Here is a 26,663-nt window from a genome sequence, read left to right as displayed (position 1 = left end):
AACATAATGGGCTCCGGGGCCATGTAAACCACCGGCTTTCTGCTCCCAGTTTATCGCTTGTGTCCTTTTCATGCTAAGGAGAGGGAATGAAGGTGAGAGTAAGGAAGTTAGGAGAGAGAAGGGAGAGCCAAGAGGGAGAGGGATGTGAGGGGGCGTGGGAGTGTAATTGGACATTAGATAATACCTTCCTTGAGTCTTCTACGTCCTTTGCATCTCCTGAGGGTGAATGGCCTTGCATGTTCTCCACATCAGTGCAGAAAAGCTGCTTTGAGCCAAACGAAATGCACCTCGATTCACTCACTGTTTCAGTTTCTATTACTTTAAAGTTTACTTTTATCGATCACGATTAATCAGAGATGAACAAGCTTATATGTGGATGTTGGATCAAATGCTCTGTATCCTGCTGTAACAATGCAACTTCATTTCGTCTAATGCCAAGTCCTGTACATGAGCAGTGAATAAATAGCCTTTTTCTGAAGATACTGAGATTTCTTAGAGATAGTCTAGTTTAAGTTGACACATCACTTTACATTCTAAACGTATTCAGTGCAAGACATGTAGTAAATGGCCTCTGGGTGAATTTGAACCTGGGCCTCTGGTTAACCTGCTCAGCCTTTTGCACTATACCAACATCCTTGTTTGGAATAACTTTAAAGTGACCTGTGTAACTTCTGCCAGGTACTGTGGGCACAACTGACAAAATACAGAATAATAAATGTGAAAATATTGTAATCAGCAAGTGAATTTTAAGTTGGTATATTTACAGATAAATTTAATATAAAGCCAGGACGATGCCACCCACAGGTTTGTGAACTTTGGCTTTTGAAGCCTAAAAAAACAGATAAAAGTAGAATTACCCTCACCCAAAAGCATGCACTTCCTGGGTGGTTTGTTGGTACAAAAAGACATTCAGCTGTGTCAGCATTCACCTTTCACTCAAAGAGGGCATGCTGTTAATGTGCAATGTAAAATTGTAAGGCTTATGAAGGATTTAAATGAATGGAAAAAAAATAAAAATCTACCTGCTATCAAGTACATTAGTTATAAAGACCAAAATGTTTATTGTAATTGTCATTTTAACATGGAAGTTTATTCAATTCCATTTAATTCAATTTTATTTATATAGCGCCAAATCACAACAACAGTCGCCTCTTTATATTGTAAGGTAGACCCTACAATAATACATACAGAGAAAAACCCAACAATCATATGACCCCCTATGGCAAGCACTTTGGTGACAGTGGGAAGGAAAAACTCCCTTTTAACAGGAAGAAACCTCAGGCAGAACCAGGCTCAGGGAGGGGCGGGGCCATCTGCTGCGGCAGGTTGGGGTGAGAGAAGGAAAACAGGATAAAAGACATGCTGTGGAAGAGAGCCGCAGCTTCCTTAAAGATAGCCTCAAGTGGCCACTAGAGGAATTGCAGTTTTCACAAGCGCTTCATTTCCCAGAACTGGAGGTTAATGCTTGATATGGACAAATTACTTTTTCTAGGTGACTCGTATAGGTCGGGATTTGTTGCTAGCTACAAGTAAATATAGAATTGGTGAACACTGCCAGTTTTGTACCAAACCAGTTTGTTCTCATAAAATAAAACTGAGGGCTATAACAGAAAAAGCCTTCCACGAGAAGGACAAAAATAGAAATCATTATCTCGCAGATCCAAACAGAAAACACAGGTTGTGTTTTCTTTTTAAATATGCTTGCTACGTATGTTTTCTGTCTGCAGAGGTGAGCACTTTTTTTTTTCTGGCCAAATTTATAGCTTAAGAATTTACCATCCGTCAGCTTGGCAGAAGCTCAGACAGTACCTTTTTAAAATGAAATATCATTAATTCAGTAAATGACAACATAAACAAACCCAGTAGTTGGGTGGCAGCGTTTCACCAGCGCTGCACCATCTTTCAGCTCCATATTGGGCCTTTTGTAGAAGTTTAATATATCTGACTGCCCTTGTTTGTTTCCTGTGTGGTGACTGATTGTTGTGATTCTGCCGGGTGTTTTTATGCTGAGACGCCTCAACCTTTCCATCAGCCTTCCCAGTGTCAGTCTTATCCCTCCTCTGCTGTGCTGTGATCTGATGGCGTGTGTGTGTGTGTTGGCGTGTTTGTTTTCCTGTCCTGACTGATGCCCTGTCGGAGCGTCCCAGTTGGGTGTATTCATCATTATGGATGCGTGTTTAGAGTCAGGGATGCACACCAGGTAAAGAAGAGAAGATGGGGGGGGGGTTGTTATAAATAGGCACTTGGCTCTCTAGCCATGTGGAATTGATGAGTTTCAGCACATTCTGCTCTGCAGTGCCAGGTTTAATTTCTACCGTCCTGACAGCACAAACCTCAGAGCCCAGAGACATCACGCCTGACTGCCGCTGCTGTGCAAATGTTAGCCATGTTTGAGGATGGACGCACGCATAGCGCCGGCTGCAGCGCTCCTATTGGATGTCTGACTGGGTGTACATCCCCTCCTCTAAACCCCTGTCACCTTAACAGACAGGCAATCACATCCCTGACTGGACACTCACCAGCAGCACACAGTAACTAATCCAAGAGGCAGTTTCTAAGACTGAGCTCGCCTCGGTCTTAACATGGTCAGCTACTGGTTACGAGGCAGGTGAACGCCTCTGTTTCCTCATCTGCTCCCTCCAGGCACCCTAAGTCAGACAGCAGCAGCAGCAGCAGCAGGACGAACCACAGCAGCAGCACTGTCTCTGAGATTCTCCGAGTCCTGGCTCACTCTCAGCTGCTGGCAAGAGCACAGTCAAATTAGCCAATAAAAATGTGTGAAATCGGTGGCTCAGTGCCGGCGAGGACGTGCCAGGAGAAATAAACATCAGTGCTCGCACAACCAGGAAAAGCTCGTGTGAAGAGGAAAAAGGCGGAACGGGAGAGCTGCTCCGTCGATTCTACGGCACGACTCTCTGATTTCAGGCGCAGAATCGGAGCTGCACAGACACAGTCGGAGTAAAGTTGTTTCTCCCCTCCACTGAACACAGAGACCCGGCACCGGATCAGGCCGGTGTCAGCACAAGTCAGAAGAACATGAGCTTCTGTCAGAGGATACACAGGCCTCACGTGCCGAAGTGATTTAATTCCCACTGTTCATCTGCAGTGGCCTCCCCCCTCACCATCCCCACCCCCACACCTGAAGCCTGGGAATACCAGTCTTCATTTCACATGATGCTCGGCTGTGAAGTTTAATTTCAGCAAAATCTAAACACGCTAATTAAATATCATAACTTTCTGAAGAAGGCTCTTGTAAAGGTACCTGAAATTTTAATTTAGACTTCAAAAGAGTGAAGACTTTAAAGCAAATCTATTGTTTTTCATTTAGACTTGCAATTTTCTTTTCTCTGCAGTGCTGCAGTACGAAGTTATGATTGATCTGGTAATTAAAATATGCAGAGAGGGAAAAATATTAACTGCTCCTTTTTTCACTTTCTTTTTGTTTTAGAAAACAGCCGACACATTTTCTCTGCTCTTTCCAGCACAGATAATTAAATTTTGCACATTGATGTTCTTTACACAGCATTCATCGGCCTCATTATTTTTCCATTTTCATCTTTCTGGTGCGAGATCGATAGATTGATAAAATGATGGAGCCTATCTTAAATAATGCAAGCGGTGAAAAGTTACACTTACTTTGCTGCTGGCTAAGTGTTTGAACTTTTTATTCTTCTTTCAAATTGTATTTAATATCCCATGAAGGTAGATCTCGCAGTATTACATGCTAGCATAAAACATTTATTCCCATTTTTGCTGTACCTCTGCAAAAAAAAAAGAAGGAAAAAAAGATGCACCTCATCTCCAGTTTTAGTGAGCCTATGGTATATGAGATGATGCTTGTCAAGGCTAATATCCTAAATGATAAAGAAAGTGGCAATTCAAAGAAAGACAGCATAAAGTAGGCCAATTAGTACCTAGGGAACATTTTGCTAGAAGAGATAGCAGCTCCAAATGTCACATGCACGAACATTAGGACCGATTGTTTATAATGTGACCTGACAGTTTGGGTCTCTTTAATATGGGATTAGCTACAATGCTAATTAACATGTGGCTCTATTAAAACCAGCAGCTGCAAGTGAAGTAACTCTCTTCTGATGTACGCCCCACATTAAAGTGTTGCGTCCTGATCACAAATCAGCGCCAACACTTTTAAGAGACCTCCTCGTTTCCTTTCCTATTTTCTACTGGAAGCGCGACCTCCTAAATCACCCCCCCCCCCCCACACACACACACACACACACACACACACACCCCCAAAAATATCTTAAGCCCACAGATCAGAGTCTGCTTTGCCTTTGTCACAAACAGATATATGTTTTAAAGTCCCACTGCAGGGCTCTGTGTTTCATCAGAGACGTAAGCCACGGTGGCCTGAGGAGAATGTTAAACACATTCTCAATTAAAGCAGAGTAACTTTGCATCTCCTCGTCATTTCTCCTGCAGTCCCTGTAATTGGGTCTCTGTGGATTTAGCGGGAGAGTTCCAGCTCTTCTTGTGGAGTGGGGCTAAGGGGACAGCCAAAGAGGAAAAAGCTGCTGGTCGTCTGGCTCTGGACGCCAGCAGCTGGCAGGAAGGAACAGGAGTCAGATGCAGCCAAACGGGAGCACAGGTGGAATGAAGGCGCTCGCCCGTGCTCCAGTCCCAAACAGAGAGGCACTGTTAGTCAGTCAGGGTGAGATAAGGAGACGGGAGAACCGCCTGGGTGGCCTGGTTTTTCTACAGTTGGTTGCTATAACTAAGAAGTTGTAAACATTTCATTACAGCAAAATTATAGCTGCAGTAATTTGAATCCGATACATGAATAGTGCATCAATAGATTACATTAGATTATAATACTGTAATGAGATTAAGACAATTAAAGAAATGGCTAATCCTTTGACAAAACTTTTAATTGGCCAACCTGTGACAATAGGACCTGTGAGTAATTGGAGATTCCAGAAGGTCTTGTTACGTATGGAGTTGGGGCCTCTGTTCTTCCCACAGATGTTGAGCCGAATTGAGATCTTGGGTATGTGGAGACCAAGACAGACAGGTTGAAACTATTCCCGAATAGTGTTTCCAGTATCCTGATGAAAGAATCCACCGAATACTATTGCCAGGATGAAAGGATGCATAATCTTTAACAATGTTTTAGTAGGTGGTACATATCAGAAAAATATTCATGTGATTGCCAGACACAAAGGCTTCCTAGGAGAATGATGCTCAGCGCCTCTACCGGCTCTCCATAATGCATCCTGGTGCCATCTGTCCCCCCTATAAACAGTAACAAATATACAAGGAGCAATGGAAGAAGACCAGTGGAACCAGTGTAGGCCCTTCCAGCTGTGGACAAAGCTCAGCGTGGGTACGCTGACTGGTTTATGGATACGAAGCCCCAAGGGCGGCAAGCTGTGAGGCACTGCATGATCTAGTTAGTTTAACCACTGCAGCACCCCACATGACCTACCATGTTGGAAATGCAACATGAGAATCAGAATCCTTTATTAATCCAAGCGGAAATTATATGGTCACTGTTGCTCCAAGACAGGGAGACAGTAATTAGCAAAAGTAAAATAAATAATACACTATATTACAAAGTTACAAAATATAACAAAAAAGCTTGAATGAGTCAAACTGGTGTCTGGGTGACAAAGTCAGAATCATGTGGATTCTAAAGCTTGGCCATTTTTATCCATCCATCCAGCCATCCATCCATCCATCCATCCATCCATCCATCCATCCAGCCATTCTTCCATCCATTTGCTTCCACTTATCCTTTTCAGGGTCGCTGGAGCCTATCCCAGCTGTCATGGGGCAAGGGACAGAGCACACCCTGGACAGGTCATCAGTTTGTCGCAGGGCTAACACACAAAGACAGACAATCATTCGTGCTCACATTCACTCCCGCATTCACACCTATGGGCAGTTTAGATTAATTAATTAACCTATCCCCCTAACTGTGGGGATAGGTTAATTGAGTGGCCATTTTTAGTTCTTCCAAAATATCAACTTAAATAATGGATTTTTCACTTGTTGCCTGATAATATCTCAGTCCTGAACGAGAACAGCGAGAGGTAAATAATCACTTCATTCACCAGCTTGTTTAGATTGAAGATATATGTATGTACATTAGACGAATTTAGATCCTTTTTTTTGTACTTTAAATGTTTTTTTGGAACTGGGCTCTCTTGCAAATGAGACACTGGGTCTCAATGGGACTACCTGTATAAATAAAGGTTAAATAAAAAATAAAGTAACATGTTCATGGATATTCAGTTGGCATTAGTTATACTTGTAGTTATTGTTGGTACTGATCAACAAATGACAAACATATTGCAGACAAACCAAAGTAACTGGAAAAACCAGCAATTGTTCTGCTGTTTTCTGAACTATATATAAAGGCTCACAAACTCAAATGTGTGTGTGTGTGTGTTTGTGTATCAGCGTGTGTATGTGTATATATTTGTGGGTGTGTGTCTTCTTCTGGAGAGACATGTGAAGGACAGCCGAAGGTGCGGCGAGATCCAGTGATGGGCTTGTTTTATTACATCTCATATTGAGACCAATCTCTGTCCGTTCACCCGAAGGACAGCCAGCTATTCCCTAACTAAATTAGCCAGCCGCTGTGGTGTGAGAGGGCCTCCACAGGCACACACACACAATCACAGAGGCAGGTACAGGCGGTCATGCAATATTGTGCATGGTTCTCCTCCCCCTCTCACACACACTTCCATACATATTTGCACGTCCTGTTGCTCGCTTTCCCTCTCTCACACTTACACACATGCTCACACACTCCCCTGGTGAAGGCAGTGGATGTGGGGTAATTGCAGTCATTGTGGTAGGTTGCGTGTGTGCCCCTGTCATGGAGGTCTGCAGACCTCCTTGTGGGACCAGGCAGCACAGATGCAGCTACCTTAAGTGTAGCAAACGCGTGGAGTTTAGGTTGAGCCGCGCGGTTGCTGGAAGGGTGAACGTTGTCTTTATGCGCTCTTGTCCCTAATGAATGATCTTTTGTAGATTCAGTTACACACACACACACACACACACACACACACACACACACACATATATATATATATATATATATATATATATATATATATATATATATATATATATATATATATATATTCACTCACAGTGGATGTTCTAATGAGGCAGAGCCTGAAATAGCAGTGGGGCTAGCACTGCAGAACTATGACATCCCATGTGAGAACTTGCCCAAATCACAGTGGCTGCAGCCGTGCGTCAGGTTTCTTTATTTATAACCCGTACGGTATTGTCCTACACTCTGAGCATATGGAGGATTATGTAACACTCAGCATCCAATAGATAACCACTAAAGTGAGGGCCTATATATAAAGCTCGCTGAAGACTTGTTTCTGAGGCTGCTTAAGATTGATTTGGCACTCCTGAACGTCTGCCTCACAATGATGTAACAAAAAGCATATTTTTCCTGGCTCTTTCTTTAATAGGTCGGTTCACTCAGGTAAAAAAGAAAAAAGGAAGTATTTTGTCTATTAACTTTAATGATTTTTATTTACACAGGTTTTCAAATATCTACAATGTTTTTGTTTTATTCTAAAGGCTCTAGGCACTTCCGATTTTTATATTCCATTAGGCACACCATCAGGGAGACATCTAATCAAAACTCATTGTTCAACATGACCTCAGAAATATGGCCGGGTTCTAATGTCATTTCCACACATGCTGTGCGGCTCTGAAGTTTTCGAAACATTACCTCGCAGAGGTATCAGCGCAAATTTCTGACTCAGTCACGTAGGACAATAGCCCGTGTTTAACCTGCCAGCTCACTAGTTCACAGCCTGTGTGTGTGAAGCTAATAGTCTGGTGCATTCACTGCCTTTGAGTGGGCGTCGTGTGTGCTGCCTCCTGCACGCTCTGTCCAGGCTGGAGCGTTTTCTGTAGCGTGAACCCATCTGAAGTGCACTACTTCCTCTTGTGTGTTATGTGTGATAAAGGAAAATTGTGGTATTTTCTCCCAGCTTGATTTTTCTGAAATCGTTCAAAGCTGATGCGTGAAAACACGTCTGAAGAAGTACGTTGATGGATGTTGTGGGGAGTCCGGTGAGGAGAGGAGACAGAATACACTGAGAAAGCCGTAATCCATAACAAAAACTGTGGCATGTTATTCAAGAAGCCTAGGGGTAAAAAAACAAACTATGTGCCCTCTACCATGGAAAACAGTGCAAGAGTGCCGAGGAAGACTAGTACTGTTTTAAAGGCAATGGGTGGGGGGGGGCTCATCAAGGTTGAGCTTATCTTTTGTTCATGTTTGCTGCACTTTGTATGAGGTTATTTGATCAATAAAAACTATTCATGGAATTATTTTTGAAAGTATCTTTGCTTTCCTCTTAGTATCTAAATGCTTTGCACAGTTGTCGGTTTGCGAGATTTGCTTCCACCCCTTCATACAATGGATGAGGAAGGAATTTCGTCGGTGGTCCTCAAAGTGAAGAAATATTAAAAAAGAAGCGATGTCCTTATTACTCAGGATAATCCAAGGACCTCACTCTCGTTATTTTTATTTCACATTCTTTTTATTGAGGAGAGGACAAAAAAAGTCGCTAAAATGGAAAAAAAAAAACCACTGGTAAGAAAACTGTTGAAACTGTGGCTCAGTGGTTTCCAACCTCGCGGTCAGGACTCCTGCAACGGGTTCATGGATGAATCCGAGAGGGCAGGGTTGGCAGATGCTCGCTAGATTAAGATAAACTTTCTAAATCTGTGATATTGGCTTCTTTCTTTTGAAATGCTGTATAGTTTTAGTTTAAAACTTAACATTAGTTCGATCAAACTGTCAAACACTAACGCAAATGCTCCACGAGATTAAAGAGTCAAGTAGAAATTTTATCTGTCAAAAAGGTGTGAAACTGCAGAATTTTATTAAATGAAATACTACATTTCTTCAGCTATGCCTCACAAATGTACCTACTAATATATTGCAACCTAATGCCTTTAACAACATCTGTTGACTGATATCAGTATATCTGTTTATGTCATGTCCATAGCGTGCTGAACGACTTTCAAACTTCCATGGCACAAAAAAGGAGAACAACCAATAACAAAACAAACGAATCAGTGTCGCTATCTGCTGGCAGCCAGATTGCTACTTGGAAGAGGAGTATTAGAAAATCGATGCATCCCTAAAAAAAAAAATCATAATTTTTGGTTAACTGACCTTTTAAGAAATATCAACTAATAAAATGTGACCGCTGTCATTTTGTCGATCGTTGCCGAGATCTGCTTTTGCAAACATCAGCTGTGCCGCTATAGCCATCTCCTCTGATTAGTCCTCATTCACTCAAATAGAAACGCCACCTCACGCTTGTCACATTGTATATAAGTGATCAGGCAGAAAGCTGGTCATTACAATCATGACATCAAATGCCTGGCAGCGGAGGTCAATCAGTGTACATTAACCAAACAGAGCTCGTTTGTTTTACAGCTTTTAGTGGCATGTTGGCACCAGCGTACATGAGCTTTAGGCTGGCATCCAGCGGGCACAAAGGGCCTCCCAGCAGAGCGGGAGTAAGATGGGTCTTGGCCAGCCCTCTAACGGAGGAATATGAAGGAGACAGAGTGTGGGGTGTTAATGTGCCCCTCCTCCTTTTCAAGCATTCAGCCACTCAGGTGATTTATGTAGCTGAAATTAACTACTTTCACATTTGGCATTCATAAATATCTAAAAGGTATACAGTGATGGACAGGTAACTGCCAGAAAGATGCCTTTTTTTTCCTTTCTTTTTGACCCTCCACACTTTTTTGGTCTTTGACACGTCAATACATTTGTGTGTGAGTTGGTGCATAGACAAACACACAGGGAACCCAACCCCCACCTGGTCCTAATTATAGCAGATGAAGCCACATTTCAGTGGCACTCCGGTGATCTGTCATCGACAGGCCCTCACCAGTCTGGCTGGGAGTGATATCTCTCTGTAAAATATGTATGACATCAAAAAGCCTTAAAGGTTATTACAAATTAATAATGAGTAGTGGGCTGGGAGCAGTAAAAAATAGCCTTCCCTTGGTGTCGTGTTTAAATGTTTAATTTAACATGCTCCAGTATAAATGTGGACTGCCTCCCAGCAAGATGTGCAAAGGGCCCCGAGGCCTCGCCAGACTGCCGGAGGTCTGCGGCGTACAAACCCAGACTCCTACGCCGGACTAACGTGTATTAAAAGCGACATTCAGATTAGACTGATTCATGCAGATGTGAATGATCGCCCGTCTGGAGCCGTCAAGTGTTTTTGAAAAGGCGCCTCTTCATCTGCGCCTCTCTAAGAGCATACAGAATGAAAAAAAAAAAAAAAAAACACTAAAGGAAGTAGTTTTACTCGCATCAAGCGCAAATTCTCGGAAGACTCGGAGACACAGAAAAGCTCTTTCTGAGCGTTTCTCTGAAGCAAGTCGAATCATTGGCCCTGAACCCCCCTCACAGTAATGTCTGAAGACACTGTACAAAATTGCCTTATTTATGCCTGTAATGTAAGCTGTCTGTTCTACTGTCGCTCATTCTCTGTGGAACCAACGATGGTGGCAGCCGAGTCTGGAGTGAATTTGCCGGGCGACTACCTAGGAAACATCAACAGTCATTAATTATGTAAAAACTCCTCTCATAGTGGGAGCAGAAAAAAGCTGCATACAACTGCAGCGCCTGCTTCTATTAGACTCAATGTACTCTACAATGAGCCCTCGCTGCCTGGGGGCGTGGAGGGATTATCAGCCTACCACCACGACCCCCACAACGACACACACACGGGCTGTACAGTACGCTCACACTGGCACACTAAATGTGACGTTCCATTAAGTTCTGCACAAATGTATGCTTGTGTTTAGCTGCGGCGGAGAGGAGCACAAATCTCTGTGCTTGTCTCTCCTCCCTAGTCACCCCATCATTCACTCCTCTCCTTCGCAGGTCCTGTTTCTTTTCCCCGGCAATTGTCTACTTTCCGGCTTTTTCACTACAATGAATGAGATCGGCAAATCTGGCAGGACAAATGATACGGCGTGTTTGTCAGGGAAGGCTGGGTGAAGGGGCCGTTTGATTGTTGATAGTGCCGCCACCAACGTCGCTCTCGTTCTTCCTCTATTTGGAGCCAAATTAACCGCAGAGCCGTCCTACGCGGGGCCTACCTGAGATCTTCTTCCGAGCCCTTGCGATTGACAACGGCAGATTTATCAAGCAAATAATGGACCTAATTTCTGCACCATGTGTTTCCGATCCGTCTTCTGCCTGCAACAGACGCCGGATTGTTTGGCAGACTTCAAGCCATCTCCACACCGTTCGCTCCTCTGTCAGCTGCGCTCTTCTAACCGCGGTTCAAGGCTCGTTCATCAGCGCTGTTCTTTTTAGCGGATGCGGCTTTGGCATGATGTTCCTCCATGCTGAAACAAAGGCAGCGCTGACACCTGTAATTAATTAGGCTATTATGCATTCCGCAATGATAATTGCCTCACTGGAAAGTCACCAGCCTTCTAAGAGGGAGAGAGAGGAGAGGTGGCTGGAGAGCGCTATCCATCATAGAGGAGCACTCGCACTCCCTCTTTCGCTGCCTCCCTCTCCTCTCGTGTCATGCTGTCTCACCTTGACTAGTGTAGGCAGGGCTAGAGAAACACTGTCAACATGTGTCTGGGGGGGCGAGATATGCAGCTGTGCCTCCCCCTTAACTAGAGCTGCTCCACCAGCGGCCTGCCAGGGTCCATCCACTCCAGGGCTTTGGCTCACATTGGCACAGTTACCCGTGACACCCCATCTGTTGTAGCTCTGTTCACTAGGGCAGTACAGTGCCGGGATAATGGGGGCACTTTATTGTTATAATTAGCCCTTACCTACACTTCTCCTCTCTTCTCTTCTCTCCTCTTAACAGTTCTCCCAGCACAGAAATCTAGTCCAGGTGCACTCATTACTACTTTTCGCAGCCCTCCTTCTCAGCACATCAACCGGTGCCTTCATCTTACCCTCAGCACGCCCGCGCTCCCTCCCATCATGCCGTGATGGATACATTTTCAGGAGACACACTTTCCTCAAGGTTTAGGTCACTCGGTGCTTGAAACATTTGAAAGAGCAAACTCAAAGAAAATGACAACTCCCGTCTTTTGAACTACAAAGACGTTCAAAAAAGATTTGTTTTCTCTTCTCCGTTTGTCTCTCGTCGGCTCTTGACTTTGACTTTGCTGTGACTTTGAGGTGTTAGTACGGAGGCTGGTGCTTTTGAATTTTGTTGAGAGGGTGGGAAACACAGTGGTTCTACCGCCTGTTGATGATGACTGGGGGGGGGGGGGTACCCAGAAGGCACCTGCTGCCTAGCGGAGACAGCAGGCCCTTTGATCTCGGTTTAATGTCGTGCCATGTTCTCTGTCTCTCATGCAGCGACACGTGCCACGTCCGTCAGGATTACGTCAGCCCCACCTTGATCTGTAGAGGTTTGCTGTCTCTCTCTCTCTCTGTCTGGGTCATTATCAGCATACTACACTGGGGCATTGACCTGAAGTCTCTCTCCTCTTACACAGTATATGTAGATTTGCAGTTTTAGCCATGTTAGCTGCTGTAGAGAAAATGATGTTGGTGTATCCACCTTTAGGCTCCAACTGAAGTATCTTGCAACTATTAGATGCAAACCTTAAGTCTTCAAAGGATGACATGTGTCTTTATATCTAGCATGATTCTGAATTATTAATTTGGCAAATCTTATATATGATTGTATATAAAAGATTAATGTAGCCATCCTGAGGTTGTCCATTGGTTTTATTTTAAACCCTTTAGTTTAATATTTTGTCTGTCGCCATCTTGGTTATTTGAACCAAGCAGGTGTAGAAGTAAGCCTGTTTGGGTGAGAGGAGTGCTAACACTAGCAAACCATACTAATAAGATGCGCTGACCCACTTGCATATGTGTTTCTGGGAGTTTTTCTGAAATTTGCAAAAAAAGGCACAAAAATAGGAAAAAACTAATGTTTGCAACTTGCTATTTGCTGCTATATGCTTTACATATATAAATGGTAGAATTTACTTAGAAAAACTGGAGCACAGATTTCTTGGATGGGCTGCTCTGTATAATTAACTGCACAGCAGGCTCTAATATTTGTCAGATAATTCCATTAAAAATGCTCCAAATGGCACAGAGAGAGTTGAGAGGTCTTAGAGGTTTTAGATAACACCCTGGGTCAACACACCTGAATCGAATGATCAGTTTATTACCAGGCTCTCTGGAGAACTTCAAGATATGTTCAGGAGGTAATTTAGCCATTTAAATCAGCTGTGTTGGATCAAGGACTCATCTAAAACCTGCAGGACACCGGCCCTTGAGGCCTGGAATTTGACACCTGTGCCTCAGAATAATTTAAATTGATTAGTTTTTTTTTTTTAAAAACCCTTCATAACACAAATTTTTGCACTAGGATATAAACCTGTTTATTTTGTTTGTTTTTTCTGCTTTAAATTTGTTCCTTGTAACTTAATTTTGGGGGGACTATTCAAGGAACTGCGGTAGTTCTTGCTTCAGTGTCAGTCCCTAAGTTTAAGCATTAAAACCTAGCAAAGCTTATTATATCTCATCATTCAGACATGTTTTTTTTTTGTTAACTGCCGCATAAAATATCTGTGTTAATGAACGTGGTCAGTGCTAACATGTATGTTAATGTTAACAAGCCCCCAGCAAACAGTTTCTCTCACATTACGGTGAGCATGCTGACGTTAGGATATAGCTCAAAGCATGACTTCCTGTACAGGGTTGCCTGCTAAAGCCTACATGATACTCCATTGTGGACGCAGACTGTAGAAGCCCCGACAGCCAAGTAGTCATTCCTGCTATGCTTCTTCGATGTCCGCCAACTGGATCACATGCATAGTTGGTGCATTCCAATGTAAATTCTCTATTGATGAGTCTTTAAAAAAAGGCTGGCCTTCGAACATCTGCACAGACCCTTGAACTCCCTGTTTGATGGCTAAGTTTGCATCACTGAGACCCGAGTGCAGCTGAGCAGACTCGCGGACACGGAAAGTATATAACCACAGCCTAATCCAGTAACAGCTGTAAAATGCTATATGAAAACCTTTCTGCCTTCTTCTCCTCAGGTTAATAGGGTCTTGAAACCTATATTGGATTTTTTTTCTGGTGTACACTTTATAAGGTCCTACTCTGCCTCCATTCATTGTACCATTCAAATATCATTCAACTATTCCAATACAGTTGAGCCTCTCCCCTTGGGCTTACAGGCTACCATGAATGGTGTCAAATTTTCACATTGAATTTGTCATTGCTTTTGTTGCAGCATGTATTCACATGAGGAGCGGATAAGTGGTTCAGAAGAATATTGGTTTGGTCAGCTTTGGCCATTTATTTGGCTGAGACGGCAGCTCTGCAGTGGCTGAGTGGCGGCAGCGTCAGTCTTTTGTGAGCGCGGCGCATTGACTGACAGGGACCGCTGATTGGAATTGACGTGGCGACGAGATGTGTGTCAGTACTCTGACTGCTCATCTCACCGGGCACCCAGAGATGGCTGCAGCCACCGCCATGCTGCCACCACCGCTCCAAGATGGGTGTCACCATGATTAAATCTGCCCTCAAACACAGGCTGAATGAGAGCAACTTGATGTATATGTGTGTGTGTGTGTGTGTGTACGTGGGAGTGCATGTGTGGGTGTACACGGGTCCCTCAATGTCCAGACTGTATTGCAATAGTGTTTACCTCTGACTCTCTCCTCCACCCACTCATCAGTCACTCCTCACCAACTCATCTCTGCGCTCCCGCCTCTCCTGTGAACCTACTCTCAAAGCAAAACAACCGCCTGCAGTGACAGCTGCACAAGTGCTGGGCCTGCATGGCTAAGATCAGATCTCTTTCCTGCTTCTGAGGAGAAAATGATGATAGTTTTCTCTCTTTTTTTTTTTTTTGCATTTGTTTTCGTTTTAACATACAGATCACATAAAAGAAACTGAAAGCAGATAACTCACAGGTTTCCTCCTTGAATTGTCTTTTACAATCGAAATTTTGCGGTGTTTCACAGAGGCATTCCTGTGACCAGTCAGTCATTAAAAAGTCATCTTGAAATTATTTTAACTCTTTTGACCTTTATTTAAGACCTCCTTAATACTCAGCTATAAATTACCGAGTGAGATGCTGAATAATTTTGCTGTAAATGATGATTTACAGATGAAGGACCCAGTGACCAGGAAATCCACACAGGTGCTGATGTCTGAAATAACAATTTTGCTGATGGATGATAACAATATTTTTTTTGTTTACCAGTTTTTGGTTATTTATTTATTTATTCATATTTTTGGCACTAGGGAAACAAAGAAATTTTGCATTGAAGCCACTATGAGATACTTTATCAAAGTAATTTTACTCAGGACAGGTCAGAATGAATGTTGTTTATATGGATGCACCGCTGGGTATCTCTATAAACAACATGCATAGCACAGATAATTATCAGCCACAGCCACGGGTAAATGTCACCTTATTTCCAGAGTGGTAGTCAACAAGTGCACCCCTAAAATAGTATTACCTGCAGACTGGGAGAAGTCAGTCCACTAAAACCAATGTTTGGAAATGTAAAAAAAAATCAAACAATCACTGGGGGTTATATACTGAATATATGTTATAGAAATGTATCTCAGGAAAGAATAATATCGATCGTATTTTGGCTTATCTCCTGTATCAGCTCCAAGGAGCAAATATTTGTCACATATCAAGCAGATTCTTCCGGAAATTCTGGTGACAAGTGGTGCTGTGGTGGTAGTGGGCTTCCCACTGTTTTGTTCTAATAAGCATGGAGCGGGACCGGGGTTGTTGTGACATCCTGTCAGCCTGTGGGCTGGACTGGAGCTCAGTGAGCAGCACAGTAGGATGGACTCCCTCTGATTGTGCGCTGACCTTTGCATCATGGGGAAGATGACAGGTAATTTAGAGGCCTCAGGGACTGCGGAACCATACATTTTCTGTCCCCAAACCACCCCCAGCGACGACCACATTCACCTTGAGATGGAGGCGGCGCATCCGTGAATACACACATGCACACACTAACTCAGAGAGAATGAAATGGCACGCTGCTCACACGGAGGCACAGATGCATATGCAGACATGCTCCAAGCATTCACACATTTATTTGCACACTCTCCGCGTTGACACCCGCCCAACACCCCCATCATTGTCGCACACTCTAATCACCTGCATCATCACAACCCATCCTCAAACAACCAAATCACAGGGGGTGGCAAACTGGTAAGGCAGAGGGGGGAAACGATGATTTAGTGTGATAATTGCATAATCACCAGTTGTGATAATTGTAATTGATGACTGCATAATTGCTAATTGCGCTCTTTATGGGAACCTCTCTTTTCTGTTGTCTCTCTGTCTCTCTCTCTCAGCATTGCTCAGTAGCCCTTCATGCTGCCTCCTCTACTTCATTCTTGACTTGTTCTCCTTTATTTATTCCTCTCTCTTCAGCACATGCTAGCTATTTCTCACATACACACATAGACACTCACTAGTGGGCACTGTAAGTATTCTCAAAGGCTTATCAGTAAGTATTTCCCAGCAGCCTTGTCCCAGAGGCTGTGCTCTGCCCACTCCGCTGCTGCGTGAAGAGTTATGGAGGAGCGTTAACAGGTTTCCTTTGTCTCTCTTTTGCTGCTCTGCCTCAGGCTTTATTCCTCTTTGGAAAATCAACCTGCGGCCAAGCCCATTCCCTTGGTAGCCATATCCTTAATCATGAAATGGGTGAAAACAAAGAAAGAAATGTGAGCCAAACCCAGGGCAAGAGCCATATCACACAGCCAAAAGAGGAGAAGTGATTTGGTAGTTATAGACCTACCTTGAGCTGCACCTGTTCTTACAGGTCCTGATTTTTGGCAAGCTGTTGTCATCCTGAGACCAACAACACGCCCGGAATAACTGCCTCAGACCAAAAAAAAAGAAAAGAAGAAGGATTAAGAAAAACAAGCTATCCGGTACTTAAGAGCAGTGTGAAGGTTTTTTCTCCACATTGCTGCTACAGCTTCACTAATATCATGATATTATAAAAGCACAAGTTTGGGCAGTTTGTGTGTGTGTGTGTGTTAACACAATGCCAAGGAGGAAAACATCAGTTTAAATAAGCAACTGTGGCTGCCATTCAAAATCTTGGAAGGGTTATAAGGCCATTTCCAGACAGGTTGCAGTCCTGAGCACCTGCAATGAGAGATGATTCACAAGTGCTAAACCTTCAAGGCAGATGCCAATCTTTACAGGAGTGAATGTTCCAGCAAATTCGCCCAAAGATTAAACCGTGCAGTGCTGAGAGAAAAACTAAATAAACCCCAAACATTACATCTCACACTTACATCTCAGGCCTCGGTTAACGTTTTAAAATTCATAACATTAAAATTAAAAAGAGGATGAACAATTATGGCTTTGTGCCTAGTAGTCGTAGCAGCTACTTTTGGCTGTTCCCTTAATCACAATTGGTGACCACAGTTGTAGCTCCCTGCATATCTGGCAGATTTTTATGCCAGCTTCACTTCCTGATGTGTCCCCCAAGAGATTTGTCTGCTCCCAGGATTGAATCGGGGTCTTTAACTTGTTAGGCAAATGCGTAAATCATACACTACGGAGCCACTTGCCAGGAGAAAGTCTCTTCTCACTAAAACAACATGGCATCATATCTTAGGTTTGTAAAGTTGCATTTGAACAAACCATGACACTTCTGGAAAAATGTCCTTCAGACAAACGTGACAGACAAAGTGGAGATGTTCGGCTTTAATGCACAGTTCTAGGTTTGGTGAAAAGAACATGCAGAATATTAGCACAAAGAGCTCATACCAACTGCCAACCACAGTGGTGATGTGGTGATGATTTGGGCTTGTTTGGCAGCAAAGAAACTGGGCACCTTGCAGTCACTGAGTCCACCATGAACTTGTCTGTATACCAACGTATTCTTGGGTCAAATGTAAGCCATCTGTCTGACAGATAGAGCTTGGCTGAAAGTAGGTTATGCAACAGGACAACAGCAGCAAAATAAAAGAATCAAGATGATCTCAATTCTCCACAGCATTTTAGCGTTGGTAAAATTAAACAGAAAATGGTTCCTTCAAGCTCCAAAAAGTTGATTCTGTTCATCTGGATGTGGAGTTTTCAGTGGAGGAAACGTTTCGTCACTCAACCAAGTCTCAGTTGATTGCAGGTTTCCCCAATCTTATAAACAGTACATTTGCATAATGATTGAAACTAGCACCACTGATGAACAAGGGGCTGTGAGGTCAGCTTTTTGATTAATATGCAAATTGTCATGACCATCGATCAACAACCATTTCTTCAAGTTATTTCTGCTAAAGGTGATTCTACAAGCTACTAAATAATGGTTCTGTAGTTTTTCCACAATCTGCTTCTGCATGTTGGCTTACTTTTTATTATATAAACAATGATGTGGTGTAATGTCAAATGAGCTGTTGTTCAAGTGAGTTTGCATATAAATAATTGTAAGATTTGGTTTATGTCCTGGTGTGAAAAACCATAGTATTAAGAGGGTTTTACTGTAAATTTAAGTTGAAAAGAATGTGATTCATATGGATATTTAAAGTGTATGAGCAAAATATATATTTTTATTTAACAAAGCAGAATTTTTAGTTACATATTACGTTGGTGACATATCTGGCAGTTTAATATCTAAGCTAAAACTTGGGTAACAATGAAATTGCACGTTAGCAAGTGACAAAGCAAAGTTAAATCAGCAGCATAAACACAGATATTTGACTCAAACATAATTTTGAGTCAAATAAAATTTATCTCTATATTTAAAGGATGCTAGAAAAAGTTTGGGTTAGCTAACAAAGCAGAAACTTAGCTGTATTATTCATGTTTATACTTCTAACATTTCTCAAATGTCCTAATGCATTCCTAAACATAGCAAGTTGTCCATAATACTGTTGTGTTTGTCGCTATCCAGGAGTTCAGGATAGTCTTGGACAGGTTTTTCTGGTAATATTTGCCTAGCTCACCTGTGCAAGCTAGTGTTTTCATGGTATAACAATGCAAATGCAAGAAGCAATTCCACATTTTAGTGTCATCAAAGAGTAGTCAACGTAATAATACTGTAGTAGCAGACTGTGAACTAAAGCTGGCACTGGATCTTTGTGATGTCATCATAAACACTGATCGGCTGAGGTACTTGTGATCCCAGGGGTATCATACAAATGCTGGTCCCTGTGCACCAGCTCCATATGCTCATATCAGTTAGACTTGTGGCTCGAAAATCCCACGTGCTTGACTGGAAGTGGATTAGCGTGGTCCTGAGGATGACTCTGTGATTATGCACAACACCTCAAAGTGCTTTGACGATAGGAAAGGCAGATTTGTGTGGGGGTGTCTTTACGCAGAGCGGACACTAACTTGAGAAGGCATCAGACGGGCGTGTGATTGATGTCTTTGCTAGCGTCTGTAGGCAGGTTAATGGTGTGATTGTGAAGGTAATCTTCGTGTTCTCTCATTAAAGGATGATGGAGGGCCAGCAGACCCTGGAAGATGGAGCCTTGGCTGGTGCCTTCACAAGGAGCTCGGGCTTTTTACATATGCAGTTGGGAGTCTCATTTGATGTATATGCTTTGAGGAAGGCACGCCAGCCAGCAGACTGTCAGTGAAAAGTTGATGACTAGCTGTGGGATCAGCCACCCTGCTGTAGTGGCCATGTAGATGAGGTGTAAGCTCAGGTTGGTGATAGTTTGTCTTGGTGTCACAGAGTGGTGTTGTTGGTTTGCTCATTGTCACGCTGAAGAGAGGAGAAGGAGACTTTTTAGTTACTGCCTCAAAAACAAGCTCTGGGTCACCAAACTGCTCCTCCTCGGGAAGCAAGCATAAAAACAGTGTCTCATCATTGGGAATAAAGCCCGCCTCAGCTGAAGCAGCTCAGTTGTTGATGTACTCATAAGCAAAAGATAAAGCCGGAACGTTATTTATGGTGCCATTGAGCTTCACGCATTTTCACTGTTTGTGTGCCAACATGCCAACATTAATGTCATGTTCCAAAGGGACAGGGGAGACGGGTGACTGGGGGAGGAGGGGGGCAAATGGAGGGTGGTGGGAGGGTTAAATATGGGTAGAGCTGAGTGAAACAGAACAGCATAGTGTAGCAGGCAGCTGACTGAGAGCGGCAGACTATTGCATCTGTATTGATTGGGCTCCAGCCTTTTCCATTTTCCATGAACTCCTCGGAGCTGCTCCAAGTGGGAGTGATGGGGGGATTTGCCTGATCTTTATGATATTTCTTTAAACATGATGCTGTCGTTATGCCTCCCTGGGGAAGACACCAGCCATTTCCAGTAAATCAAAGGCTCTGCGTCCCTCGCTGTTTTCCACACACCTTATTTATAACCCCACTAAACCGCCCCCAACACATTGCCACCATTCTCATAAGTGTTTTCTGCCTTTGCAAAATGAATGTTTTTTCTTTTCTTTTTTTTCCTTCGAGTGCAGCCGTACTGATGAGGAGGGGCCCCGGCTTAGCCATACTGCACACTTGACCCACTGTTGTGGAGTCCATTGAGCCAATTCGAGTCTGTAATCAACAGTGACAGAAATGACACGGACAATAGATGACAATAATTTGAATTCTATCTGCTTTTGGAGTGGGGGGCCATTTGAACAAGCCTGATCTGATTTACTGTTGCATGAGGACATGGAGAGGCAGATTCTGACTTACGAAAACAGGCCTGAGGTCTTAGCGGGAGCTGGGAGCAGAGTAACCCACATACCCACTAGTGCAGGTGCCCTCTCCATGGGGCCAGGTGGTAGCTAATTCACTTTCTTTGTCCCTCCTAATGAATCGTTAATTGGTTTGCATCACCCGCAGCGCCAAGGATAGCAGGTGCTGAGTGCTGCTGGTGATGGAGGCCACTGGCAAGTCTCCTCGCACACACCAGCACCTACATTTAACAGGCCAAATGTCACCTCGCAACATGTAGCATCTTGGCAGTGAAACAGCAAGGACATGGTCGTAGTTTATACCTTGTTTCTAGTTGTCGCAGATTATGTACAGTAGAAGCCACGCAGCATTTTTCCGGTATGCACATATAAAAGACAAGCAGAAATGTTTGATTTATCGGCAGGATGCTGTGAGGCTGACCTTTGCTCTCGCTACCATTCATTTATTGCGAGCAATAGGAGAGTTTGCATGCTTTCTGCTCTGTGTAAAAGCGTCAATTTAATGCCTGCAGTGCAAATATTCTGTGCATTGTGAGTTAGTCGTGTGCCAGGATCCTATCAGTCCGTGTTTTCCTTAATGGCATCTTCTCCCCTGCAGGTGGTTGCTCTGAACAAGCGCAGTAAGGAGGCAGAGTCTGCGTTCCTGGGAATCTACAAACAGCTTATCGAGGCCCCAGGTGAGTCTCCCACTAAGACCTGAGATGTGCATCTTCACAAACAAAAGCAGCGGCAGCAGCATAAACACCGGCGTTACTCCTAGAATTATCTCTCTCCCTTCCAAGATCCCTCCCCAGAGATCAATTCCCTATCACTGGACCAGGCCTCTAAGTGTACACGCAGAGACATATCATGCATATGTGAAGAAAAAAAGTAATTTTCTTACCATAGATAGATATGGTGGAACAGTATATGATACAAGACGCATAAAACCCTATAGCCTGTGGCTCTTATCTGTTTTTCAAAGTCTACGCTCTCAGAGCGGTTTCCAAAACTCTGCGTGAGGCCACTTCAAAACCCAGCACTGGTCCTTGAGTGTAGCCTGGCTGAGGAGCGAACACATCCTTGAGGAGCTTTGCTGTTGATTGTGGAGGGCCAATTAAAATCCCAACTGAAGTCTGGCTCTGTGCGGAACGCAGGTCTGATGAGGCCAATGGGGGGAAAAAGGGGGGAAAGACAGTAAGTAAGAGCAGAGGAAAGACATATTGCGTGTTTATTTAGTTGTTATTTCAATGCCACGCAGGGCACATGTACTGTATTGCTCTTTGTTGCAGGAGACGGCAGCAAAACGCAGCCCAATCTCAGTCTAGATCAGAGAAACACTTGTGGCAGGAGTAGAGAATGCTGTTTACAGATTCAATGAATACAAGATAAAAGTCTGCGTCAGAGAAATAGCGACGGCGGCAACTGACTTTTAAAGGTCTCCATTTTTCCTTGAAGTCCCCTGCTTGATATTGCACCACCACACACATGCACACACCCACACACATACACTCTCACACACTTTGAATGGAGTTATTTCCTTGATAAAGATAGTTTTCTTTGAAGATGTATTCAGTTTGATTTTCTGACCTATACCTTTTATATCGAGGCCTTAATTCAAGCCTAGGAGGGTCTTGTGAGATATATATTGTCAAAAAACTCTCTCAAGTAGCAAATAGAGTCAACTAAGAGTTATGTTATGTTCAAGAACAAAGACTGATAAATTAAAAACAAAAAAAAAACAAAAATCAAAGGCTGTTGTCATCCAACACCTGCTGTTAAGAAAAAGCATTTGTTTGCAGGGTAACGACTATCTTTTTTCTCTCCGTGTTTCTTTATATCGAGTGTATTTATTCACCCTGCCTGTGGTCATTATATCGAGTATGCAGGAGTAGACATTCCTGTATCAGGTTACATCAGGTGACGTAGCGCAGCCAGCCTCCTACCTCCATTTGACCTTACATTTACAAAGGGAGTCTGTTTCACTGTAGCACTGCGACTCATACAGAGTGAAGCGAGTTGTTTTCACTCTCAGCACTCCGCAAAGGTCAGGGAGTTAGCTATGGTACTGAACACCATGAGGCAGTCATTGCTTGTAACTCCACAGGAGCATGACTTAATACTGTAATAACTACTCAATGAAAACTGTAATAACAGCGTAATGATAACCTTACGTTTAGTGCAACATTGATTTTTATTACTCAGCTGAGCAGAGGTGACAAAATTACAGAATGAAGTTGACAGAAAAACTAAACTTAAAAGTAATTTTTAAGAAGAATTTTCAGAATTTGGATTACATGCTATATGTACTACTAGTATTACTACATTACTCTCAAATTAAGGTGTGGCCTCCTCAGTATTCATTAAAGGTCCTGCTTTTTTGCAATCTCAAAAGCATCACTCTCTACACGGCTGTCTGCACTTTTTTACCACAGTGACAGTCACCGTGCTACCCACTGCACTCGTGGTGTCACAGCTTTGTGTTTTTTAACTTGTAGGTAAATTGTGACTAGCAATCAAGGTACTAATTGGGGCAAAATCAGAAGAGCACTCGTGAAAAATAATACTATTTAAAAAATAAACAATTTTGAAATATCTGTCAAATATCAATTCAGGAAAGCTCTGTATGCTCATCTGTTTGTCTGTTATTCACCACAATAACCTTGCCATGGTTGATGTCATTTGGATGACCCGTTTTCATATTTAGATGTATTGCCTTTTGTTATTGCCTGGTCTGTGAGTAGCACCATACATGCACACAGAGCCATGTTTTTATTTGGCTGTCTTTGTGAGGACAGCCTCTTACCTCTAAGTTTAACAGTTGAACAAAGTGACAAGACTGTACCCGAACCAAATTTTAACTTTCCCTTTAAAATTAAGCTCTTAAAGTTGTCTGGATGCTCCAGCTCGCTGTCTTCCCATTCTGCACAGCTACATTTTTAACAGGCACAGTCACATAACTGTTCTCAGTAACATCTGACACATTTATAGGGCATCTGTAAATTGTAACTGTGACCAAAGGAAGTTAGGTTACACTGAATAAACAGGCTTTTTAAAGGAGAATTAAATAACTTATTTTTTTTGCTCCACTTGCCACTCATAAAATATTACATTATCCTGTAATGATGTGGCCAGGGTCTCCGTGTCTGTCTGCTAGAATGTCTCACTCTGCAGTTGCCTACTCACTGTCACATGGTGTGGTTTGATCACAGCAGCCAAATCAGTCAGAGCACTGAGTGCTTATGTTTTTGGGCCTTCCAGTATCTGCCATCTGTGAGAAGGGCCTACAGTATCCTGTGGATGTTTGTCACTGTACATCTTGCTGCTTGTGTCCAAGGTCACCCCCCCACCCCACACACCCCTCCCCGCCCACCTCTCGCTAGAATGGATGACTCCAGGTACACCGGAGGACAGTCATTTGGCTGTGGCCCCACTTCATTTCTCTCTGCCCCTCAAACACAACAGTGAGCTTTCCCACCATTCCCCCAACAAACGCTACAGCTCATGTATTTTTAATCTTTTGACAGATGCAATTATTCTTTACACGCCGTGCTCGTTAATCTTAATGCAGTTATTACTATTCATTGCAGGGACGTTTTTCCCCTCCTATTATTTTATTTGAAAGTGCCTCTCCTTCAGTGTGCGTGTGTGCACGCTCAGTGTGCGCCGGCACCAAGCCTGTGGTCCAATCAGAGCGGGCCGACAGCGGAGTTAATGAATGCAAGAGGAGAACAAGGAAAGAAGGGGGGAGGGGCCCACGGTGCAGAGGCTCAATAAGTGACCTGTTGTATATGGATATTATTAACATGTGGTCACATATCAGTTATTCACTTTGCCACGCACGCTATCGGCTCCAAAAAGCTGTATCCATTACAGTTGCGAGATTCCAGCGTGATAATGCTGCGGTTTGTTAATGCTCCTGTTCAGATTGCAACAGTAAACTCAGAGCAGAAATAACTTTTTGATGCGAGTGATTGAAGTGATTTTTTTCATCTCCTTTCATGAGGCCCCTAAGCCGAGATGTCAATCCGCTGGAGTGTTTCATTAGCGTTCTATATTTTGATTTGCCTGTGACATCTCCCCATGCTGTGCAGTGTAACTCCTACCCAGTCTGGGGCTTGAAAGAGGCCTGTTAACAGTGTTTCCCTAACAATGTTTATATCACCTCCACATGGTTTTGATCAGCGCACATAAACACCTCCTGATCACTGAATGCTGAAAAACAGTGGCAGCTTCTGCCCGAATTCATCGGTTTCCCAGAGATGCTCCCGACTTCGTCTCTGTCTTCTTCTTCCTCGCCTTCTCTCCTGGAGTGTGCGAGTGCGCGTGCGTGCGTGTTCGAGTGGCGTTTGAACGTCTGCGTTTGTTGCCACCTCTGTGAGAGCAAGGAGGCCCTGTCGCCAGGGGCGTAGCCCTGAGACTGACGCTCCAGGTGTTTGCTCTTCCTTTCCTCCTCGTAGTTCACACACTCATCCCTCAGGATCCACCCCGCTCCCCCTCTCCTTTAGAACACATCGCCTTTTATCTGAGCGGGGAGCTCACTGAGACTTTCTGAAGATTCTGATCTGAATACACCCCTCTAAGTGTGTATGTGTGTCTGTGTTGGGGCCTACGGCGTGTCTGATGTGTGTGTCTATTTATGTGGAAATGTTATGACAACAGCGCTTGCTAGTGGTGACCGCGAGCACTGCAGACGAGAGCCCAGGCACAAGCAGCTTTTTTGCCACATTAAGGCGCGCGTCGTCTTGTGTTAAGAGATGCTTGTAAGTGCCTCACATATTCGCATCAGATTTTTCCCTCGGCTATGAGATTATCTGAATGCAGCACGCTGACCTTAGTAATTCAGAGTCGTTCAGATGCATAAAGAATAGTTGTCCTTCTTCAACCTCCCATATACAAATGCGAGCACCAGCAAGAGAGGCCTGCAAGGCACGGCGAGCTGGCTTTATTGTAATTGTGCAGCTGAGTACCTACAGTCAGGAGGAGAGTGAAGGAGAAGTGCCTTGTGCATTTGTGGCAGTCCTGTTGGAAAATAAGGGCATATAAAAGCTGATGGAAAAATGAAAGCTCTCTGGGCGGGACGAGATTATGCACAAGTGATTAATAAGAGCAGTAATAAACAAAGGCCCAGGAGATGTTTGAGGTGCTTAATAATGCATTATGTTCATAAAAGAGCCGGGGCTTCTCCAACTGATCCCTGTGGAGTAAGAGACCCCAGAGGGACCAGGAGAGTGTGCTCTTAAAAGACAGCAGCGTGTGTGTGTTTGTGTGCATGTGTGTAGGAATGCATGTGTGTGCGTGCGTGTCTAACCAAAGTATTCAAAAAAAAATTTTAAACAATAGGCCGGTATATTTGATGAGGTTATATCATTGTGATTTGTCTTACAAGTCTAATAAAACAAGACTGGGAGGTAGGTGGTTTTATCGTTGTCACATTTCCAGTGAAGTTTGGTTTGGATGTTATTGGCACATCTTTTTTTTTCACTGCAGCATCTCGTGTTAATTTTAAATGCTGTCTAGCTCTACTCTTTGTTCCAAAGCCCCGGTCTTTGTTCTGAGCTTTAAAATGTCTCGGTATTGATGTCATTCCTTCTTCGTCCTTCAGTCTGTCAAACAAAGACGCAGAACGGCAATGAAAAAGAACAGGTTAAAAAGTTTCTCTTTCAGCTTTGTTTTGTTCGTGCACACAAAAGCCTCCGCTTCCCACAATCATATTTTTTCATTCCACCTTCTATCTTTTTTCATTATTTTTTTATTTATTTATTTTTTATTTTAGCGTTTTCTCACTCCTGCCACATCAAGGTAAAGCGAGACTTGGGTTTGCTATCTGAATATCAAATGCTCGTTGGTTTAAAATACGCCACAAAAGGAACAAAGTTATGTTTCTGAATTTGCTGCAAGTGGTTTGTGTTTCTTCTAATCAAAACGAATCCTTGACTGGTTGCGGGAAAGAGGCACCGTTTTATTCGATACATCTTATGTCACGATGCATTGTGTGCGAAG

At 43.3% G+C, this 26,663-nt stretch overlaps 1 protein-coding gene across 3 annotated transcripts in view; it reads left to right on the top strand.

Annotated features, from left to right (window-relative positions):
• cux2b (cut-like homeobox 2b) overlaps positions 1–26,663 on the top strand; it is a 96,902-nt gene that overhangs the window by 44,802 nt on the left and 25,437 nt on the right. For all 3 annotated transcript variants that reach the window (XM_040050157.1, XM_040050158.1, XM_040050159.1), the window contains one exon: positions 21,280–21,358. In XM_040050157.1, the coding sequence (XP_039906091.1) occupies positions 21,280–21,358 (79 nt within the window). The remainder of the gene's footprint in view (positions 1–21,279; positions 21,359–26,663) is intronic.

This window comes from Simochromis diagramma, unplaced genomic scaffold (genome assembly GCF_900408965.1).
Source record: "Simochromis diagramma unplaced genomic scaffold, fSimDia1.1 OVJJ01000159.1, whole genome shotgun sequence".
Lineage (NCBI taxonomy): Eukaryota > Metazoa > Chordata > Actinopteri > Cichliformes > Cichlidae > Simochromis > Simochromis diagramma.
This window is presented reverse-complemented; position numbering and strand designations above follow the sequence as displayed.